Here is a 21984-nt window from a genome sequence, read left to right as displayed (position 1 = left end):
GCAGAAATTACCTTGGATTATAGAATGATGACCTCCTGTTTTGTCATTCATGCATACAGGAGCGAGATAACAAAGCCATGTTAGCAAGTATGACTTTGGAAAAACATATTGATTGTTTCTTGAAAAGGACATGTATTGTGGATAAAGTACTACACAGTAAAATCCATTATGGGGCCATTTGGTGATATTTGTACACTTTCAGAGTTAAATGAAAACACTGGATTTGACTATGTAATGCTTAGAATAAATTGCATACTACAGTAGCATACTGCAGAAGGAACATGCATTTTATGTTTTAGAGCAGCTTCAACCTAAGAATTTGATTTTGTACATGTTTTGTGCATGTTGGAATGTAGTATTTTATCACTAATAAAATTCCTTACTGTACATTTTGCCTAGACCACCACTCTGATTGGCCTGTTGAAGACAGCTAGACTCCTGCGATTGGTGCGCGTAGCAAGGAAGTTGGACCGGTACTCTGAGTATGGAGCTGCAGTCCTCATGTTGCTTATGTGCATCTTTGCGCTCATCGCACACTGGCTGGCCTGTATATGGTATGCCATAGGCAATGTGGAGAAACCTTACCTGGACCACAAGATTGGCTGGCTGGACAATCTGGGCGTGTCCATTGGGAAGAGGTACAACTACAGTGATCCGAACTCTGGACCCTCCATCAAGGACAAATACGTCACAGCACTTTACTTCACCTTCAGCAGTTTGACCAGCGTAGGCTTTGGAAATGTCTCCCCCAACACCAACTCAGAGAAGATCTTTTCCATCTGTGTCATGCTGATAGGCTGTGAGTATGTCACGGACATGGTGTTTTGTGCTACAATACACCTTTCACCAATTTACTTTCGGCATTTAATATAATGCTGTTTACACTTGTGTACAGTACATTTACACTGTAAATGCTTCAGTATAAATACATAGCATAATTATAAAAGGTATTGTCCTCCACAGTGTTTTAACTTAACACTGGGGAGTTTAGGCCTACTGTGTAAATCATGCTAAACGCTTATATGAACTCATCTACTGCCAGAATTGTGTCACTTCCCTGCCGAGCTAAGACCATTAAATCGGGGCCCATGACGTAAATCACTGTCAAGTTCAAGTGCACGGACATGTGCCCGAGACGGAGATTGATAATCTCCGTCAAATTAGTGCTATGAAAACTGATCCATCCATGGGCACATTTTATTAATGGATTAAATAGGCCCGGGCCCTCAAGGTGTTTTAACTCCCGGGGCGTGAACCGAAAGTTAGCAACGGCTTTGTCGAGTTAGCCGCAATCTTTTAATAAGTCACCCGAAACGTCAATTTTGTAACTGCGACAAATGCTTTAACAGTTTGACTCCATAAAACGCGTAACCCGCATTCTAATCAAATATTCTACGCTGCCGAGATTGTTTTATTACCTTTAGAGCATACGCTGAATTATTTGGGCTTTTGATCCGTGAAAATCCGGCGAAAAAAGGTTCCTCCGTTTGTTATGAACGATCGCACCACCCGCCATCTTGGTGCGCCGCAAGACCGCCCCACAAGACCCTCCTCCATGAGGCGTTGTACCCCGTTCATTTGCATTGGCCTCAAACACACATGTGTTGATTTCCAGGTTTCGTCATTATAACATGAAGGTCTCGTCTCCAGCTCCGCGGCAAAGACGGAGTTTCTTTTTAATTATTACAATATAGCGGATCAAACACATAAAACAAAAGGCGGGAATGTCGTAGTAAGCGCCATCGAACCCTGGATTAAACAATTAGCGGCTGTCAAACTGTTCTTAACTATAAGCGTTGAACATCGCCGTTTTAATCAAAAACTCAATCTGGGGAAAATAATCCGATATAAAAGGATTTTAAATTTTCTGTTAACGTTGAAGCAGACAGAGGGGAACCTTTTCACTGACGGGCGGGCCATTCCTTGTTTATCGATTGCCTAGCAACTGAGACCTATTCAGACGATGGTCTGGACAGCAATCTCAATGATTCAATACAACAGACCAAAAGCCGTTAAAAGTCGTCCTTGGCAGTGGGGTCCATTGAGAAATAAAGTCGTCAGTGGTGCTGCTGCAGTGCTATAAAGTTGCAGTGGTGTAAAGCAACTAAGTACATTTACTTAAGTACTGTACTTAAGTACAATTTTATGGTATTTGTACTTTACTTGAGTCATTCCAATTAAACTAAACTTTTGGTACCTTTTGATACCAATACTTTTACTTGCAATGGAGTAGTTCTACATTGCAGTATTGATACTTTTACTTAAGTAACAAATGTGAGTACTACTGGTAAATTGTGGCTCATGTCTGCATTTCAGCCCTCATGTATGCCAGTATCTTTGGCAACGTCTCTGCCATCATCCAGAGGTTGTACTCGGGTACGGCCCGGTATCACGCTCAAATGCTTCGGGTCAAGGAGTTCATCCGCTTCCATCAGATCCCCAACCCACTGAGACAGAGGCTGGAGGAGTACTTCCAACATTCATGGACCTACACCAATGGCATTGACATGAACACGGTCAGCAGAACTTAAAGCATGATTCATACTTTGTTGCTTGTCCAACACACGATAGTCCGACACCCTACCCCAAACCCTAACCTAACCCTAACCCCACGGATGAGTCCTCACCGGCCACGCATGCGTCTTTACATGCCGTGCATGTCGGGAGCCAAGGGTGAGTCTTAACGGCCACGCATGTGTCTTAACTGGCCACGCATGTGTATTAACCGGCCACACATGTGTATTAACCGGCCACGCATGTGTATTAACCGGCCACGCATGTGTATTAACCGGCCACGCATGTGTCTTAACCGGCCACGCATGTGTATTAAGCAGCCACGCATGTCATACTGTTAGTACGTCGGACGAACGTATGCGCCCCATTTTAGACACACACTTAAGACTAAAAATCTGATTGACATTTAGTCGACTAAACCATTTCAGATGACTAAAATAGGACTAAAAGTAAATGCTGGCTATTCAAAAGACTAAATCTGAATTTTCTGTTAAAATGAACACTGTTAGTCACGCAACAGTACGATGGAGTATATATTAAGCATGACTGTCACTGTAACAGGCCTTTTTCACAGCCATATTTACACAAATAGTTCTGTAAAAGCATATAGTCACACATGCATGCACTTCAGAAGTGTTGTGGCCAGCAGCACATGCTGCAACGTCGGACAGATCAATTTCCCATGTTGTCTTGCAGGACAGGTTGTGGTTAGTGCCGGCTTGTTGCCAGTTTTTGTCTTGGGTTAGTGAGCCAGAAACAGGAATTCTTTCTTAGAGTATGCGGTAACCAGTAACATACGACCGATCGACTAAAATGAAGCTACAGGTAGCCATAGAGCTGTCACCATTTGGAAATTTAGCATGACGATTGTCACACGAATAAACTTCTGTTTATTAAACTTCACAAATTGATATGACAAATAACTTAAGTATACAAAGAAATCACTGGCACATTTAATAATGTGTACAAAAAAAGAATCCAAAATAGCGGAAATAGTTGATCGTAATAGTTGACGTAAGCTTGTAGATCTGCTATTTTTGAAAAATATTTGAAAATGGACATTTCTCAACATGGAAATGATTGACGATTATGCAAAAATGATTGTGATTATCTCAAATTATTGCAATTAGGCGATTATGTAATGATTGTGACGGGCCTTGCTACAGGGATCCCTGATGTCGGCATAAACTGCTGACGTCGTGTTGATGACATACTGATACTGTACATGGTGATATGCAAATGGCGTTAATACGGCTTTGCTGCACAAACATGACACAAAACTCCAGCTATCCGTGAAGCTGACGGGTCAGGTTGGCCAATCAGGGAAGTTGTTGCCTTGACCCCTCAAACACATGGCTAAATGTGTCCGACAGACTGCCGACAGACAGATGCAGACATTCATGGTTTTCCGCTCACACCCCCGGGTCATCTGGGACACACAAGCCCAGTTTGAGGTCAATCGGTCGGACGGCGTACCCAAGTTGTGCCGGGGACAGGCGGACACAGAGATTTCATGAAATGTATACAGGTTGATGGATAAGCCATAATATTCCTCGTCTCGCCACAAGGTACGAAATTGGTGGTACACAATTGTTCTCCTAAGTGGCTGTGGTTATCTCTCCCGGCCCCGCACCCCATGATGAGCTCTAGCCGATAGTATCTGTGCTTCTGGCCCACAAAAGGGGCAGACATCCACCTCACATAGATACAGGAAATCCAATTGGCATTGACTAACAGAGCCTTAATTAGCATCCTTGATAACACCTGTGAAGTAAATAACACTACGCAACTACTTATGTCAATATGGCTGCTGTGAAAAAGGTTATACTGCAGCCAAGTTCATTTTTAGCTGGCTAAAGCTTAACATTGCAGTGTTTAGCGAAATGCTGAAAAGAATTATTTTGTTTTTCTTCTCTTGTCTGCTTTTCGCCCGGATTAACATCTCGATATTGGTAAGAGCAGGAGGTACATATTTTAATTCATAGCCATTTTTGTGTTTTAACATTTCTTTTCCAGTGCCATCCCCATCAATGTAAGCTATATGAACATTTATTCTGTGATCAGGAGGGACTTCATGCTCTTACGTAAAGTATAGTAGAATGGCACACAATGCCGGATAGTAGATCTGTAATTGTTCTTCTTGCTAAATACATTCAGGTCAAAGAGCTTACAATGCATATTCTATATGAAACTGTGAAGAAAATCTCTAAGCAGGCATTCCACAAGCCAGAGACGTGATCTATGTAATTTATACTATGCACACGCTTTGATGTGATGATATATTAAAGCAATGAGGAGATACAGGTCGACCGTTGGATTAAAAGGAAAATCCACCTAGGGACTGTTACTCCCAGGGGCATAAATGATGAATTGTTTATGTCATGCTACAACTAATTACTGTATACATAAGAGATTCGAACAAGTTGACATAATTTATGAATTGTTTATGGCATGCTGTAACTATTTACTGTATACATGAGATTTTAACAAGTGTACATAATTCATGAATTGTTTATGGCATGCTTTTTAACAGACTAGTATACTATTGAATTGATGAGGTAAAAAAATATATACGTGTGTGTGTGTGTGTGTGTGTGTGTGTGTGTGTGTATATATATAAATACACATATATATATATATATATATATATATATGTATTTGCTAGGGTTGTCCCCATCGGAAATCGGGCCGATCACGTCATTTTAAAATCGGATTGGGAGCAAAAAACCTGATCGGGACATCCCTAGTATCAATATTATATCCATATCATGATATTGAACTGGAAATTGTCTGTGAAATTGATCTATTGTGATATGGCATAAACATGTTCTATAAAATATAAATATCGGATCGGGAAAAATAGTTATCGGCAGATTCTCAAAATCTAAATCGGATCGGGAGCAAAACATTTTGATCGGGACATCCCTAATATTTGCTCAAATGTTTGTTTTATTTTACTTTTTTATTTTTTTGCTTTTTACTTTTTTTACTGCAGTCTCTCATTCTGTAAGGTTGGATACTAACTAGGAGAATTTGGGTAAATTGAGCCCATCAGGCATCAAATGGACTAGATACATAAAAAGCAGGCCTTGTGATTTCATTATTCATCATAATTGTTTCTACCCGTTGGAGAGTGTCTTTTGTAATTTAAGACAATAACATTAACATTAACAACTAACATTTTAGTTTATGTCCACTCTTACATGGAATCCTTTTCATACAAGTTTCATGCAAGTTACTCAGGAATTGTAATAAGCTCCCTTGTTCAAGTTAAAATCTACAACAGGGTAAACACTTGGCAGGCTGCATATAATGCTGACCTTATAGACCTAATAGTTTCAAGTCAATTGGTTGGGCGGTTCTTGAGATACCCTGATAACACTCAGATTTTGTGGAAGAATAAAATAAGTAATGTAGAGTTACTTGGACACTACTGTTTATGTGGAAAGTGAAGTAATATAATGAATTTACTTTAGCAAAGTCCAGAATATTAATTTAACTCCGGATTGTAACTGTTTCATTTCTGTGTATCATTCTGTTATACTGTTCATTACATTATGCCATCTCATTGTGGCAGTGCTCTCAGCTTGGGGCCAGTGGCATACTGGTAGTTTTCAACGAGCGTTTTGGCATATACCTGTACAGTATAGTGCTTCCCATCCCGAGTTGTGATAAAGGAACTCCTTTGTACACAGTAAAACTCTCAGTGTTAAAACTCTTGAGAGTTAGAAATGGATAAATGAACACTGAGTATTTTACTGTGTATAATATTTGTGTATCTTACTCATAAACTGTCTCTCTACACCTCAGGTGTTGAAAGGATTTCCTGAGTGTCTCCAGGCAGATATTTGCCTCCACCTCAATAAGAATCTTCTGGAGAGCTGCACAGCTTTCCACGGAGCTACTAAGGGCTGTCTGAGGGCCTTGGCCATGCGCTTTCAGTCCACCCACGCCCCTCCAGGTGACACCCTGGTCCACAGTGGCGATGTCATCACTGCTCTCTACTTCCTGTCCCGTGGTTCTATTGAGATCCTGAAAGATGACATTGTGGTGGCAATCCTTGGTAAATATACAACCCCTGGCTATACACAGTACAAATGTCAGTGTTCATTTCACAAAGTATAAATTAACCTTCACTGTTTAAACAATGGCAAATAAATTGAGTGGGACATCAGGGATGCAACCATTATTACAAATACCTCTTTTACCTCATTTATACTTGGTTTGGAAGATTACTGAGCTACACAAGTGATTTAGTGGGTTTTTTTCCATAAACAAAAAGCTCTTTGTTGTTTAAATGCCACCCCCTCTATTTTAAGCAGTAGCTGTTCATGTGACAGGTAGACATTTGTATTAAGTGGTTTTGTTTAACTTTTTGTTTGTTTGTTTGCCTTTTTGTTTTGTGCTGAGTGCTGAGCTCTGCCACAGTGCCACTTGGTTAATACGAAAAGCAGATGAGTTAAAGTGGATGGGGGGGAAAGGATAATAACATTATAATTTGGCTATAATGTTGGTGATGTCAGTAATATACTCACACTGAAAACCCATTAGTCTTATTAGTGATAATGTTTTCCCTCACTGGTAAACCGCAAACAGGTGTTACAGGCCAAGCCTGGATTAAACTGGTCATTATTCAAGCAATGAATGCTCTCCAAACCCACACCTGACAGAATGGGGTCTGAGCTTAGCAAAACCGCAGCATTGCACAAAATCCATTAATAGCAAATATACTGCAAACGTCACTGATCTCGAAGACCAGCTCTTTGATATAGCATTCCATCAGAACCATTTAGCAAACAATTGTTTTAGGTCACTGGTTCTTAAGCAGCATAATTACAGGTGGTCCGTGGGAAAATACTTTTCAAAAATATGTTTAAACAATATATCACATGAGCTTTTTTGAACTAATAGTTCCATTTTTTGGGAAAAAGGTTTGAAATGTGTTTGTTTTGAAATAGCCATGACGTGTTGCTCTGCGCCTGCGACACATTGTGAACTTGTAGATCGTCTATTTTTGGTGCACAAAAAAGTATACATTTTAAGATCACTCATAGATAAACGTGTGTCTTATATTAAATATATACAGTATATTGTGGGGAGGTGGGGTGGCCTTTGAGGATTTGAAATAATAACTATTGGTACAGAGCTCAATAATGGTTTGAGTCTACAGTATATCAAGAAGTGAATGGCCAGTTCATTGTGGTTTTCCTGATTCAAAACTCAGGATGTCTATTTAGGCGAGTAAATCTATGAAAGAAAAGCACCTTACCCCCAAAAAATTGTAACAAAAGGTTTCTCAACAGTTTTTTGTAGTATTAGGTGTCCCTAATAACATAATTTGCAGAGATACAATTAGATAATTGTGAAATCCAATATTGTGTTTGTGACTCTGTTAAAACCCTCTGAAATAGTCACCAGTTTCAAGTTAACTAAACTAAATATTTAATAAATGTCTGAATATTTAAATATACTTTTGGAATAAGGTTTCAAGATATCCTCAAAACACAACAAAACTAATAGTCACAATTTTCAGTAATTCAGAAGGTTGTGTCAGAGAATATTGTCAGTTGATAGATAATAGCCTACATGATTGCAATATTGAAATGTTTTGGATAGAATAGATAGAATTTGGCTCAAACTACTGTAAATAATTAATCATTATACACCCCACCCAAAACAAATTTCTTGCATTATAGAGCGTCACAGTCCCGCCCCCTTTCATGACGACGCCAGGCCCAGGAAATAATTCCCAATGCATTTTTCCCATAGACATTTCGAAACTTATTTATTTAAAGACCTTATAAGCGTCGTACAAAGCCAACTCTTGTCGTGACAAATCATGACGACAAACACAATATTTTGGACCAAACAAATAATTACAAAGAAGAAAACCTGCCGTTTTTTTCTACTTTCTAATTCTTTGTTTGGCCCAAAACATTGTGTTTATTGTCATGATTTGTCACAAGAGTTGGCTTTGTCCGCAGCGTAACCGTCTTTAAATAAATACTTTTTGAAAAGTCTATGAGGAAAATTAACGGTGATTTATTTTCCGGGTCTCTCGAGGGGGCGGGACTGCAACGCTCTATTTACTCTTAGTGCAGAGAAGTCTCTACCGGGTGCAGAGGGGCGTATGATAGGTGGGGTTGGGTGAGAAGGTAAAGGGGGGTCCGGTCTAGAGTTTAGTGGGCCTAGGGTTCCCCTCAGGTGGGTACAGGGGAGTATGGGGAGTGGGGGTCACTGGATTTCTCCCTGGGGACTTGGAGCACAGAAGAGCAAAGTTAAGAAGACCCTCATGGTCTTCTCATCTCTGCATGTCTGAGGTGTCCAGGAGGGGGGAATAGACCTGCATCGTTTTGAAGTAACAGCAATCATGACATGTCACAGTTGGATTGTTAAACCATTCCGGAGCTCCGAGGATTGTCATGTAGAGGAGGAGAAATGATATGCCACACATTTCAACAAAGACAGTTCTGCAAACGATACATGAAAGATCTTTTCACCTTTGCCATATCTCACTCCAAGTGGCTTAGGGAGCCTGCACTCTCCTCGTTCTCAACCCCTCCAAAAGCAAATTAGCATTTGGGATTCAAACGATTTCTAAGTCATGGCATGCTGGAGAACGGAGTGTGGAGGAGGTAGAAACTAAGGAATTGGGGTTTAGCTTAGGCTGGGAGGAGTGTTCCTATGTCGCCTGGCTCACTAGTCCCACTGGTCCCATGTGGACCATGCTGGCTCTTACTCCCGAGATAGGGCCTCTTGAGTTAGCATAGGTAGTGAGGACAGTCTCCACTGATGGTGGTTATAAGACCTCCACATGTTGCAAGACTGTCAGGCAGACAGTTGTTTTCCTAAATGTATGTATGCTGGTCCCAAATGGACCTCCTGCTGGCTTTGAGCTAGGCGCTTAGAGTGGGCATAGGTATACAGGAGGGTGAGACCCACATAGTAGTGGTTATAAGACATGATTGTTTGTCAGGCAGACAGGGGTGTCCCTATGTCGGACTGGCTCACAGGAGAGTCGGCGTCTGGTTGGTGGCTGACTATTAATATTACTGGGGCCCCCAGTGACTGATCATTATGGCGCAGAATGTCCTCTCCCCTCTCTAGAACAGCTAGTACAAAAATCACGAAATGAGGGGCGCCCACTGTATTTATATCGGCCACATGTCATCCTACATTGTCATTTAGTACCCTAAACAAACATTAGTCCATAGTCTTGGCTGCCACATGACTTGCAAAGACATGCATTGGAGGGCCTAACACCCCTCAAACATGCAGTCTGACCATTAGGTCTATGCAGAAAGAAATGCTTGTTTGTTGGATAGCAGCAGAGACACAGCGTGGAGGGAGGTTAGATTGGGATTCTATGGGGAGACCGAGACTGGAGCCCAGGGTTCAAGGTTATTGCCAGCAGTACCAAACACAAAGTAAATGTGAAATTAATTTTACACACAACTACTACAGTCTCGGGAATAAGAAGATGTCTGTGACAAGCATAACTGAACCCTATATCCTTGGCGACACTCCACCACCTGCCTATATACCAAGATACATGTGTGATAGCTCTGTACTGACTTACAACCTCTCTAGTCTCTAGGCCCATGAGGGGCCATTTCTCTCCACTGTATCCCCACTGAGGAGTCCATCTTCCCCATAGACCAGACAAGTGGCCATTTGGTTCTACTGACTGAGTGTGTTTGGTGCAAAGACACTCAGCGTTGTGAGTTTTTATAGATTGCCTATTTTCACAATGTTTGTCCCGGCCCACAGTTTGGGAATCACTACCCTATAGGGGACTTAATTCTATTATTATTATTGCCAGACACCTTTACAAACAAAATAGTGCAGACATTTCTCTGTAAATGTATTCCATGATTTGTGTAATATTCCCATGCAGTCTATCACTTGGCAGCCATGCTTTTACAAATGTCACATGACAGTACCACCCAGTAATAATGAATATATTCCTTATTGTTATGGTATCAAAATAAATCTCCTGAAAGCTTCAACAGAATGTGAATTGTGTATAGGTGATGAATTCACCAATCCTGGGCAGTACGGCATTATAGAAATGGGAAATGTCCTATTACACTGTTATAAACAATTGCTTTAATATATCATTGTACTTGTCTATATAATTTATATATGCTAATTGGATTCCTAGATAACCAAAACATAGGGTTAGACACCAAAATTATTTTTCTAGGATGAATAATGGAGGAGTAATAGTATTTTAAGAACTGGCGGCGGCCATCTTGAAAATAACACCTTTCGGGTGGTCAAACTTTGGTAAACTTTTAGTATGTTATTAAGGACACCTAATACTACCAAAAAAAGTTGAGAAACCTTTTGTTACAATTTTTTTGGGGTCAAACCATATTCTTACCCGCCTAATTACTAATTTCAGAGGTGATACCATACAGGAGAGATGGCCCTGTCAGGCTACCATCCTGTGCCAGAAAGGGCACAGTATGTATGGTTTCAGAGGTGTGGAATTAGTCAGGCCACCATCTGAGCAAATGACCTTCCGAGTTCTTGTAGTCAGACTTGTATGTGGGGGACATGGTGCGCCACTCTGTGTGATCCTGTCTTGCGTGCTAGACAGGTGTCCAGCACCCGCCGAGGTCGCAGTGAACAGTACGGCTTCAGGCCACAATTCATGGGTCACACGGAACCCTGGTGGCAGCGTTGGCATTTAGTGAACCCTGCCTCAAACAAAATGCTTTTTCATGATGCCCTTTAAATTATACTTCTAGTCCTTGCTAAATGGGACTCTCATAACAACAAGAAAAGGATTTGCAAAGGCATAGATTGTATCCTTTTCTGAAAGGTAGTTTCGTGAAGATATTGCTTAAATTGTATGATTTATCTATAGAAATATCTATTTTTCAAATACACAAACTAATACACAAAATAATTGAATCATGTGGATCTCTGGAATGGCATGGCTTCAATGTGGATCTCAGTGACTGTAACATTTGTCTACATACTGTAGCAGGCAGGGCACATTGTCCCCCGGTTGTGAAAGACTCGACTTGCAAGTAAAATGTGGCTGTTCTTCAACTTGTCAGTGAATGATAAGCTAATGAGATGTACCGTATCTGTGTCCTCGCCAGGGAAAAATGACATCTTTGGAGAGATGATACATCTAAGTGCCAAACCTGGCAAATCCAATGCTGATGTGCGAGCTCTGAGTTACTGTGACCTGCATACCATTACGCGGGAGGAGTTGTTGGAAGTCTTGGACATGTACCCAGAGTTTAATGACTACTTCTTCAAAAACCTGGAGCTTACCTTCAACCTCAGAGATGATAACATCAAGGTAGATCACAAGTGTTATTGAGCCTCTGTACACGATTATTGTTTCACAATGTTCACATTTCTGATTGTTTTCCCCCTTTCAAATGCTTCTCACATTACTGAAAAAATGCTTTTTACAAGCATTTCCCAACATTTCTATTTAATAAATTATTCATTGTAACACCTCGGAGGTGCAGGCCAATTCTCAAGGCTGTGATTCAGATGGTGAGGGCACTAAGGTCAAGAGAAGGATTTCCTTCACACCACATCTATCTAAAGGTAAATAGAAATGAGTCCAAGTTCAGTACATCGTCTTCTTTCATATTTTGCAGATACGAAATTGTTCTTTGTTATTGTTAACTGAGTAGCACTCCCCAAGGAAGACTACTCACTAAGGAATAAAGCCTGATTTATTCTTAATTGCACGCCAGTAACACACGATTTGGGAGCGCACGGGAATGGTTGGCAAGCTACGCCCCCTGATGCGTGTAAACCGTGCCCCAACCGTTTGTTTCCAGAATGTATAATAATAACGTGCATCCGTTAAAACTGCTTTATAAATAAGAGTTTATAAATAGCTGGATAGATGGCCGTCTTGTGGCACTATTTAAGTTATTTAAGTTTTTTACACAAATGGAGAAGTTATTTTTTTTCTCTCACCTTTCTTCTCTCTCTCCCTCCCTTTCAGAGAGGAGAACGTACTTTAAAAAAATTACCAGCAAGATATTAAAGCGAGAGAGAGGGAGAGGGAGATAGAGAACAGTGAGTTGGACACGTGAATGAACTTCCTCATTCGTGTAAGAAAATGTAATAATGTCACAAGACGCTAAACTCAAACACATCTATCGAGCCATTTATAAACTCTTATTTATAAAGCAGTTTTAACGGTTATTGCATATTATTATTATATATTCTGGAAACAGCCATGGGGACAGTCGGGCACGGTTTACACTCTAGCAGCTTGTTGGGCGGCGTGGCTTGCCCATTTCGGTGTGTTCCCAAATCACGTGCCAGCAACACATAACGAAAATGGTAGATCTACTGTACAAGCTACAAACAAAGTACCGTATGTCAATCCCTTAAGGCCACAATGAGTTCCACTGACTTCTGTTCATTACCATCCTACAGGGGAAAGCAACAAGGAAGTGGATAATGACTCAGAGAGGAAGAGAGATTCCTACTTGTGCCTAAAAAGAGGTTCAGAAGACAAGAACTCGGGAAAAGATGAGCTAAGGTCTCTTGGCTCAACAGTCCTTGGTTATTCCACCATTGACGCCCCGGCCCCAACCATGGGTGTTGACTCGAATCCCACAGGAAACATCCAGGTCGGTGACAGCTTGGAGAGGAGCCCATCTTTTGAAGGTACTACGGTAGTATGCTTTGTTATTCTATTCTGAAACATGTATATAATCGTTAACCGCTTGGACAGAAGCTCTTAAAAGCTATTGCTCGTCCAGTTAAATCACATTCACGGCCCAAACTAATCCTCACTTTCAGACCTGTCTGTCTGGACAGGTTGTTATCCTGTTGCTAACAGACTGGGTATAGCCTTGAATCCCTCAACTCTACCGTCAAAATAGAACATGAAAAAAGGCCGCTGCTGGAAATGCCGTCCCATAAGAGGATCATGGCGAATATCATCCAATTATGCCAGCATCATATTCATCTCACTATACAGTAGCTGGAAAATAGGTCCACATGCATCATTCAGATGTTGATATGCAGTATTTACAGCTGAAAGGACCTATCAAAATGTCCAACACAACCTCTTGGCAGAGAACTCAGACAGACAGCTGTACCTCCAGCTGGGGAGGTACAGCTGAGGACAAAAATCAGTAATTATCAATCAAATCAATTTCACAGTGAGTGAACCCTGATAAAAAACTGTATAAGCGTCTACCATGGAGCAGAGTCAGATTGGAGGAAAATAATCTGCCATTACATTTTACATCAGATCCACAAACCTATATAAATTCAGAATACCCTATAGATACCTGGTCATCTCAGGATGCTGTATTTGGTAACTGCATCAGTAATTCATTCTTATAATAATAACTGATTCCACACCCCTGATTGACCATCAGGGGTGTGGACATGTTTGCTGATAGGCATGGTATACCAGCATACCCCTTGTTGGTGTCCTTTGGTAGTAGAGAGGTTATGCTTCATGAGGGTAATAGCAAACATGTGATGCCACACGCACTACACAGTCAAAGATCCCCACATCTGCACAGGACGTTTGATTGATTGATTGAAATATTTATTAACAGTTTGTAGAATTTACAGTACATTTTAAGCACAAACTCAATACAAAGACTGTCAACTGTGAGTGGACGACCCAATTAAGCATTACACTTGTTTACAACAGGGTCCACATTGTTCAATTCATCAAAACATTTAAAGACACAGCAGCCTTGCCGAGTTGTACAAAACCACCTGCACATACTGCTGTGGCAGATAATGTAATCACACACTGGTAATTATCACTCTGGTGAAAATCACAAAAGACTCAATACCAATCAGTGGACAGGGAGCATGACTACTAACAGGTGCCCAGTAGAGATAACAGCAGAGCTAGCTTGCTAGCCTGACAGAAAAAACACTGTTAACAATTCTCCTGCAACAAGGGGTTGATAAATTACAAACAAATAACCAACACACAGCTTTCCTGTAAAGATTAATTGCATTCTATTTCAGTCGTTGGTTGGTTTAGTGATTACCTTGCTATGACCCACATGTGAGGTTGTAAAGAACGTACAGTATGTTTGCTTCGCTCACCAGATCTCTGCGGTGATAAATGGACTTGTGAAAAGCCTGCAGACTACCTGGATGAGTCAGCACAGTTGCAGGACCTGGGAGGGGAGGACAATTCTGCAAGTGAACTCACATATGGAGAGGTGGAACAGCGATTAGATCAACTCCAAGAGCACTTGAACAGGTACAAATCTTTTTCTCCTGCTTCTCCCCAGTGATGTTATTTACTGTATGGATGGAAGCTGCTGTAAAGTTTTCAAGTGGCTGTTTCCACAGCATGTGTCAACTTCCTTTTGAACGAGCAGATTTAATGCTCAATTCATTGTCATAACCAACTTCATCCTTGATAGATCCTAAATATAACCTCTGCATAGGAGCATGTGAATTTTTCTTATTCGTTATCTGTATAGAGTCACAGTCCCTCCCCCTTTCAGAACGACGAGTGGCCCAGGAAATTAAATGCAATGCATTTCTCCCATAGGATTTTCTTTAAGTATTTATTTAAAGACGGTTACGCCGCGGACAAAGCCAACTCAGATCGTGACAAATCATGATAATGAACACAATGTTTTGGGCCGATCAAATAATTTATAAGAAGAAAAACAAAACAAATAGTGTTGTCTCCTGCCTTTATTTTCTTCTTTCTAATGATTTGATCGGCCCAAAATATTGTGTTCATTGTCATGATTTGTCACGATCCGAGTTGGCTTTGTCCGCGGCGTAACCGTCTTTAAATAAATACTATGGAAAATCCTATGGGAGAAATGCATTGCATTTCATTTCCTGGGCCACTCGTCGTTCTGAAAGGGGGAGGGACTGCGATGCTCTATAGACAACTTAAAAGCGAAACGTCTGTATATTGGGATCATTCCCTGTAAAGTAGGGGCCACTTATAATAGACCGAAGGTCGCAGTTAACTATGGAATCGTGCATTTCCCTTCAGTGTGTGTTGGTTGGTTGGTTGGTTGGTCGAGGATGTGACATCACGTGGCATCATCAGGGATGGAGCACATGACATCAGGGAAGGAGCACGTCACATCACGTCGTGGCATCATCAGGGATGGAGATCTCTGATGTCATCAATATTTTAGCCCATATATGGAGATCCCTGATGTCATCAATATTGGCCAGCAACTCTACATCTGACCTCAAACCCTTAGATAGCTGTCCATTTAAACTGTAGACGGGCCTGCCCAAAAGTTATTAATGCAGCCGCACCCGGCGAAAACTAGAGTTCTCAACAGGCCCGACAATTAAGATCTTACCCCCCATGCCAAAGAACTAGCACTCGCCCAGCAGTGTGCTGTCACCCAGGCGGATATGTTGATCTGACCCCCCATTCCAAATTGCAAGCGCTCGCCCAGCAGTCTGCTGTCACCCAGGTGGATTTGGGCGAGGTTGCTTCTCGCCCTCAGGCGTCTTACTGGTACAGTATACAGTATAATATGGAGCTGTCAAACTATTAGGGTAAAGACCTGTATCACTATTAAAGTCACCAATGCATGCACATTGTCTCTGAAACATACCCAGGGTGCAATTAAGTCCACAAAAGAAACAACCTATCACACATTCTGGGTAAATGCAGTCCAATCACAAAATGCAAATAGGTGTGGAGGTGACTTGTAGAGGTGTGGCCATGGGTGTGTTGTTGCACTATCCCTAAAATGTCTATCTATCTTGCCCACTCAAATCTGTTTGGTAGAGCAAGCCTTCAATGGAAAGGTCACTGTGATTCAAATGTTCCTATTATCAGCAGAAGTGGGAGTGTCAATTCCTTGTGTTGTGTCAATTGTTTGTAGGCCAAAGACCATGATTTATGCCATTCACTCCAAAATACATGAATCATTTAATAATCCAGGAAATAAAGAATTGGTAAATAATGATTACACAAAAAACAATATAACATTCTCTATAATGAGTAACATATTATGTAGGTGATACATCTATCAAATATGTTTTTTGGGTTGTTTTTTTTATCTGCGTTTGCTAGAACCATACCAGACCATTTTGTTAATTAATTAAGTAAGTTCTCCATAACAAGCAATGTGTGAGTAATAATTCTGTGTATCAATTATAAATGTATCCCAAGGCAACGTTGATCTTCCATGTGCAGAGAGACGAGGGAGATTGCACTGGGGATAATGGCTTGCGCAGCCTTCTCTTAAAGTCAATGGCATCTGGCACGCTGATTGGTTTGTCACATCCCCTTTAGCCTGACCTGCAGGGTCTGTGTTGTCTGTGTCTATCTCTAGTGTACCGGTACTCCCCTGTCTATGTCTTTCACCCCACAGAACTATTTAGGCACTGGCCAGGTGCTCCCAATACACCCAATTGGGAAGATGGCCGACGCCTATATAGATACATAGACGCCTTACTGATAAGGCTAGTGTCGGAAGATAGAAACTTGGCCACGGGAACACCCCTTGCACCATGCTGAATCCCAAAATAGTGGGTAACGCGACCTCGATGCAAAATAGGGTGCCCACTGTATCCACTGCACTCACCTGACCCTGGTTGTTCACACTATCAGAAGCTGGCTACTTGTGTAGACTAGAGGATCAGCAGCGATTCTCTGCCACTCCAGCCAAATGAAGAGCATTGGCCGTTAATTTATCTCCGACTGTATTTACAGCGTGGTTCTGTCCACTTGCCAGTTTGAGAAATTGTCTGCTACCTTACTACTCAATGCCTACTATAATGTCTAAATGTGCTGTGTGGTTCAATTATTCAATTATAACTCAACAAGCAAACATTGCAGGCAGGGTAATTCAAAGATTATTTTTGATTAACACACTCTGCCTGATGCCCTAAATATAGTATTTGGAGGAAATCTAGCCATAATTAGAATGAGAAACACGCCACAATAAATGCTGAATTCACACCACCCACTGTTCATTATTGCTCCTTGCAAGAGCAGTAGCAATAGTCTTCCCATAGCGGGGCTTATACATCTTCAGTTGTATGATGTCAAGGAACATAAGCTCCACCTAGTGCTCAATAGAGCTCACAGATATAAAAAAAAAAAATGGATACAGAAAGCAAAGTATGCAGAAAATAATTGAATTTGGTGTTATAGTCACCAAATAGTCATTGTTACGCTCCGTAAAGATGATTATGTCAGTGGTTCTCAAACTGGGGTCCAGGGAACCCCATGGGTCCTTGTGGGGGTTCCATGGGGTCCCCAGCTAAATCAGGTACAGTTTAACCACTCTGTTTTATACTTTTCAAAAATTGGCTATTCAAAAATAGCCAATCTACAAGCTCTGCCTCAACTTTTCCAGAATGGCCTGTTATAGCGCCCACCATGAGGCAGATTTTCACATTGTTACCTATAACTGCACTGATCTGCGTGAAACTTTGCATGCACACTCCCTAGAGGCCAAGGAAAAACCTTTGCCCTGCATTTTTCACATCTGCCTTTTATAGCACCATCAGGAGGCCGACTTTTGTAAAACACACTTTTATATTACTCCTCCAGATTCTGTCCAAACATACTGCAAATCGGAAAACTATCTCTATAGTCATGTGATCAAGACTGATCTGTCCGATATTCCAACCTAATTGGCTAACATTGGCCTCCAAAGTTTGCAGGATTGGCCCGTTTTGAACAAAAAGCCTCAATCATAAACGCAGCGTGCAATTTACGTGACATTTTTCACACACTTTCCTACTAGGCTGAGGAATAAATCCCACCCTTTTCACATTGGCTGTTATAGCACCACCAACAGGTAGATTTTTGCTAAACACATTTTTGGAACGTCATCAAAGGCGTAAGAAGAAATGGCACCCTTTTCACATTGGCCTATTATAGCCATGGAGACCTGTGTTCTGAGGAGCACTTTTTCTAGGTTTTCCATTCTTCCACTCATCTATTTCCGTTCTCTCTCTCTCTCTCTCTCTCTCTCTCTCTAGGCTGGAATCTCAGATGACGTCAGACATTCAGACTATTCTCCAGCTCTTGCAGAGACAGTTGACCGTGGGCCCTCCGGCCTACAGCACTGTGACTTCCAGTCCAGACTACCAGAGGCCTGCCGTGAAGGTGCAGCCTGTCACTGCTCTGACACCCAGCCATTTTTTCAGCCATACAGCGACACAAGAGGTTTGATTAGATTTTTATTTTGATCCCTTTTAGCCCATTGGCTAATCTTGGCTAAGTCCACATTAAAGACATAAGTTATAACGGTAACACTTGCTAATTATGCATCCCATGTTTATAACGCATTATGAACACACTTATAAGACATTATAATCTTCTCATAAACATTCATAATTATATTTATAAGCGCTCATAAATAATCATAATACTTTATAACCTTAATCATAACATTATAAACTTTATTATAATGACTTATAATACTATTTAGCAGTAGGCCTGTCATAATTTCATCCCCTCCGTATCATAGTATTGGAAAGTATTAAGATGTTGATATTCATTTTATATTAATCTTTAGGGCGTCAAATCACTTAGAAAGTATGAGTGTCTATTTCAAACATAGTGTTTTTTGACTGGGGAGTCATATTGACAGCAACTGCCTGTCATAATTTCACCCCCCTCCGTATCAAAGTATTGGACAGTATTAAGAGGCTGACTTACACAAAAGAAAAATACAAGAAAAAACAAACAAAAAACAAAACACAACTAGCAGTAAAAATAAATAAAAAACCCATGGACAACACCCCTCCACATTCTGTTGTTGACACTAGTGATTATGTCATCTGTAATGTATAATAAAGAGGCTGATATTAATTTTGTATTCATCTTTAGGGAACCAAATCGCACAAGTGTCTATTTCAAACTTGAACTGGGGAGACTGAGTCATATTTTGACGGCAGTAACTGCCTGTCATAATTTCACCCTAAGTATTGGACAGTATAAAGATGTTCATATTAATTTTGTATTTATCTTTATGGACCCAAAACATACCCTAGAAATAACTATTTCAAAGTGTTTTAGGTAATATAATACTTGACATTAATAAGTCAGTATAAGCTTGATTATGTGTTATGATAAAGGTTATGATTATAAGTACTCATATATATAATTATAAATGTTTATGAGAAAATGATATTGTCTTATAAGAATTTTTATAATAAACATGGAATACATAACAAGTTATTAAATATTATAATATTTGATATTATAGGTCATTATAATAAAGTTTATAATGTGTTATGATTAAGGTTATAAAGTATTATGATTCTTTATGAGCGCTTATAAATGTAATTATCATTGCTCCATGTTATGTTTCTTTTACGTAATCATTTGAAAGTTTCATTAATAACTACTAGCTGAGTGGTTTGAACAAAAGCACCATTCTATTACACCCCAGGGGGAAACAATGGCTGTTTGGTGATATTTTTCAATAAAATCATGGAGCTCTATGTTCTGGTTCACAAAATGCCTGGCCTAAGAACCACAGCCAAACGTGAATAGAAAGAGCCAGACCAGACTGGTGTGCTGTATAACAAACAAATAAATAAATAAGCTGGCCATATTGCATGTATAATTCCTGATTTCTGAGTCCATAACTAGTGGTGCATGGACAAAGTACTTGATACTTCTACGCCACTATATCTCAGAGTCAGAGGCAAACTACGGTTATTTGACATCTTTATTGATATACATGTTTATATATAATGTCTGTGTTCATAATGCATTATAAACATGGGATGCATAATAATAATAATAATACATACAATTTATATAGCGCTTTTCAAGGTACCCAAAGTCACTTTACAGTTAATAGGTTCAAAACTAGTAGCAAGTGTGTTATACAAATATGTAGGCCTATATAAACTAAATTAATTAATAAACAAAATCAATAAATCAATTTTAAAGGTAGACTATGCAAGTGTGTGTTGATGACAAAACAGGGAAAGTATGTTGTTACACCCCCCTCGCCCCCTCTGACAGACATAAATCAATTGATTAGACCACGAGAGACCACTAACAAGCACAGAACTAGTTTGTAGTTGATATTTTTGGCCCAATCAATCAAGACAGTTTACAATTTACAATTTATAATTTAGGCATTTAGCAGACGCTCTTAATCCAGAGCGACTTACATTTAAGCAAGAACAAAAGCATTGGAATACATCACATAAAAGCATTTATCATGAAACATGCGTAAGCTAAGAAAGTAACAGTGGAATATCTATATAATGAAACTATACATACACTATACATATAAACTATACATATTTACTACTATGCTATTATGTACTATGGCGTGCTATGACTATATACAATGCAATTATAGTGCTGTCTAACATGCTATAAGTCTGTGTCAAATGCTATCTAAGCCAGTTTCAAAGGAATCAATTAACGGACGTCCCGGGAGAGGCGTCCCTGTTTATTGAGTTTATTAGGATCCCTATTAGCTGGTGCAGAACAAAAAACAAACATGGGTAAATTGAAAATGTTCCTTCTACAGCACTGCCACCACCTGGGGAGATTGGTCTGGAACTCGTCAGTTTGAATTACATTTCACTCACCCCAGAGTTGTGGGTGACCAATCAGAGCCCACTATCCAAAGTGAGACTTTTTGCTGTGATGTTGGAATCTGTTTGTAACTGCAAACTGAAAGTAAATCTTCCACACCGACGTTCCAGACTAATTGCGAACGCAGTGAGCCACTTACTATGACAGCAAGGGCTGAATGTCTGTGTGTGTGTGTGTGTGTGTGTGTGTGTGTGTGTGTCGCTGTTACACCACCCGCCCGCCACCAGAGGGCGCAGCTGTAGCACACACACACACACACACACACACAGCGCAGCTGTAGCACACACACACACACACACACACACACACACACACACACACACACACACACACACACACACACACACACACACACACACACACACACACACACACACACACACACACACACACACACACACACACACACACACACACACACACAACCACACACACACACAACCACACACACACGAGCTGCGTTCGCTTCCCGCGTTTGCACGTCTTACTTGTATCTATGCTGTGAGTCTGGCCATGCCAGGCTAGCATTACCCTACACTGCACAGCAATATGTGACTGTCTAGATTAGAGTCTAATCATTAGACTATGAGATATTACCATAAGAGTGTGTTTAGATAGAAGCCCTGCGATTTCCCCCAACCATTCCGACCATTTTGATCACTCCTTTTAGAAAGATCGTAGTATGGGCTGTCCATTAGGGATAGTTTTGTATTTTAACTCCCAACAATGCAACTTCTGAAACCTTGTTCATTTGCACAACTGAGTTTCTAAATGAGTTATTGTGTCATCAGCAAACATATTTGCATTTGATAAAAAAATAGTATAAAGTATAAAAATAGTTTGAAGTTTCACTCTGAAACAGAAAGCTGTGTCTTTTCAAACCATTGAATCAGAACGTTGCATCCCTTCAAGGG

General features: G+C 40.5%; 1 protein-coding gene across 1 annotated transcript in view; it reads left to right on the top strand.

Moving 5' to 3' along the window:
• kcnh7 (potassium voltage-gated channel subfamily H member 7) overlaps positions 1–18673 on the top strand; it is a gene marked incomplete at its 3' end in the record, with an annotated part of 54719 nt that extends 36046 nt beyond the window's left edge. Inside the window, exons 8-17 of the mRNA XM_083776723.1 lie at positions 400–799; positions 2317–2516; positions 6325–6577; positions 11631–11836; positions 12012–12093; positions 12943–13176; positions 13540–13627; positions 13899–13987; positions 14596–14752; positions 18481–18673. Coding sequence (XP_083632849.1) covers positions 400–799; positions 2317–2516; positions 6325–6577; positions 11631–11836; positions 12012–12093; positions 12943–13176; positions 13540–13627; positions 13899–13987; positions 14596–14752; positions 18481–18673 — 1902 coding nt within the window. The remainder of the gene's footprint in view (positions 1–399; positions 800–2316; positions 2517–6324; positions 6578–11630; positions 11837–12011; positions 12094–12942; positions 13177–13539; positions 13628–13898; positions 13988–14595; positions 14753–18480) is intronic.
• Positions 18674–21984: the final 3311 nt, after the last annotated feature.

The sequence above is a fragment of the Protomyctophum parallelum genome (assembly GCF_964188405.1).
Source record: "Protomyctophum parallelum genome assembly, chromosome: 11".
In the NCBI taxonomy this organism is placed as follows: Eukaryota; Metazoa; Chordata; class Actinopteri; order Myctophiformes; family Myctophidae; genus Protomyctophum; species Protomyctophum parallelum.
Note: the sequence above shows the minus strand (reverse complement) of the source record. Positions and strands in the feature narration are given on the sequence as shown.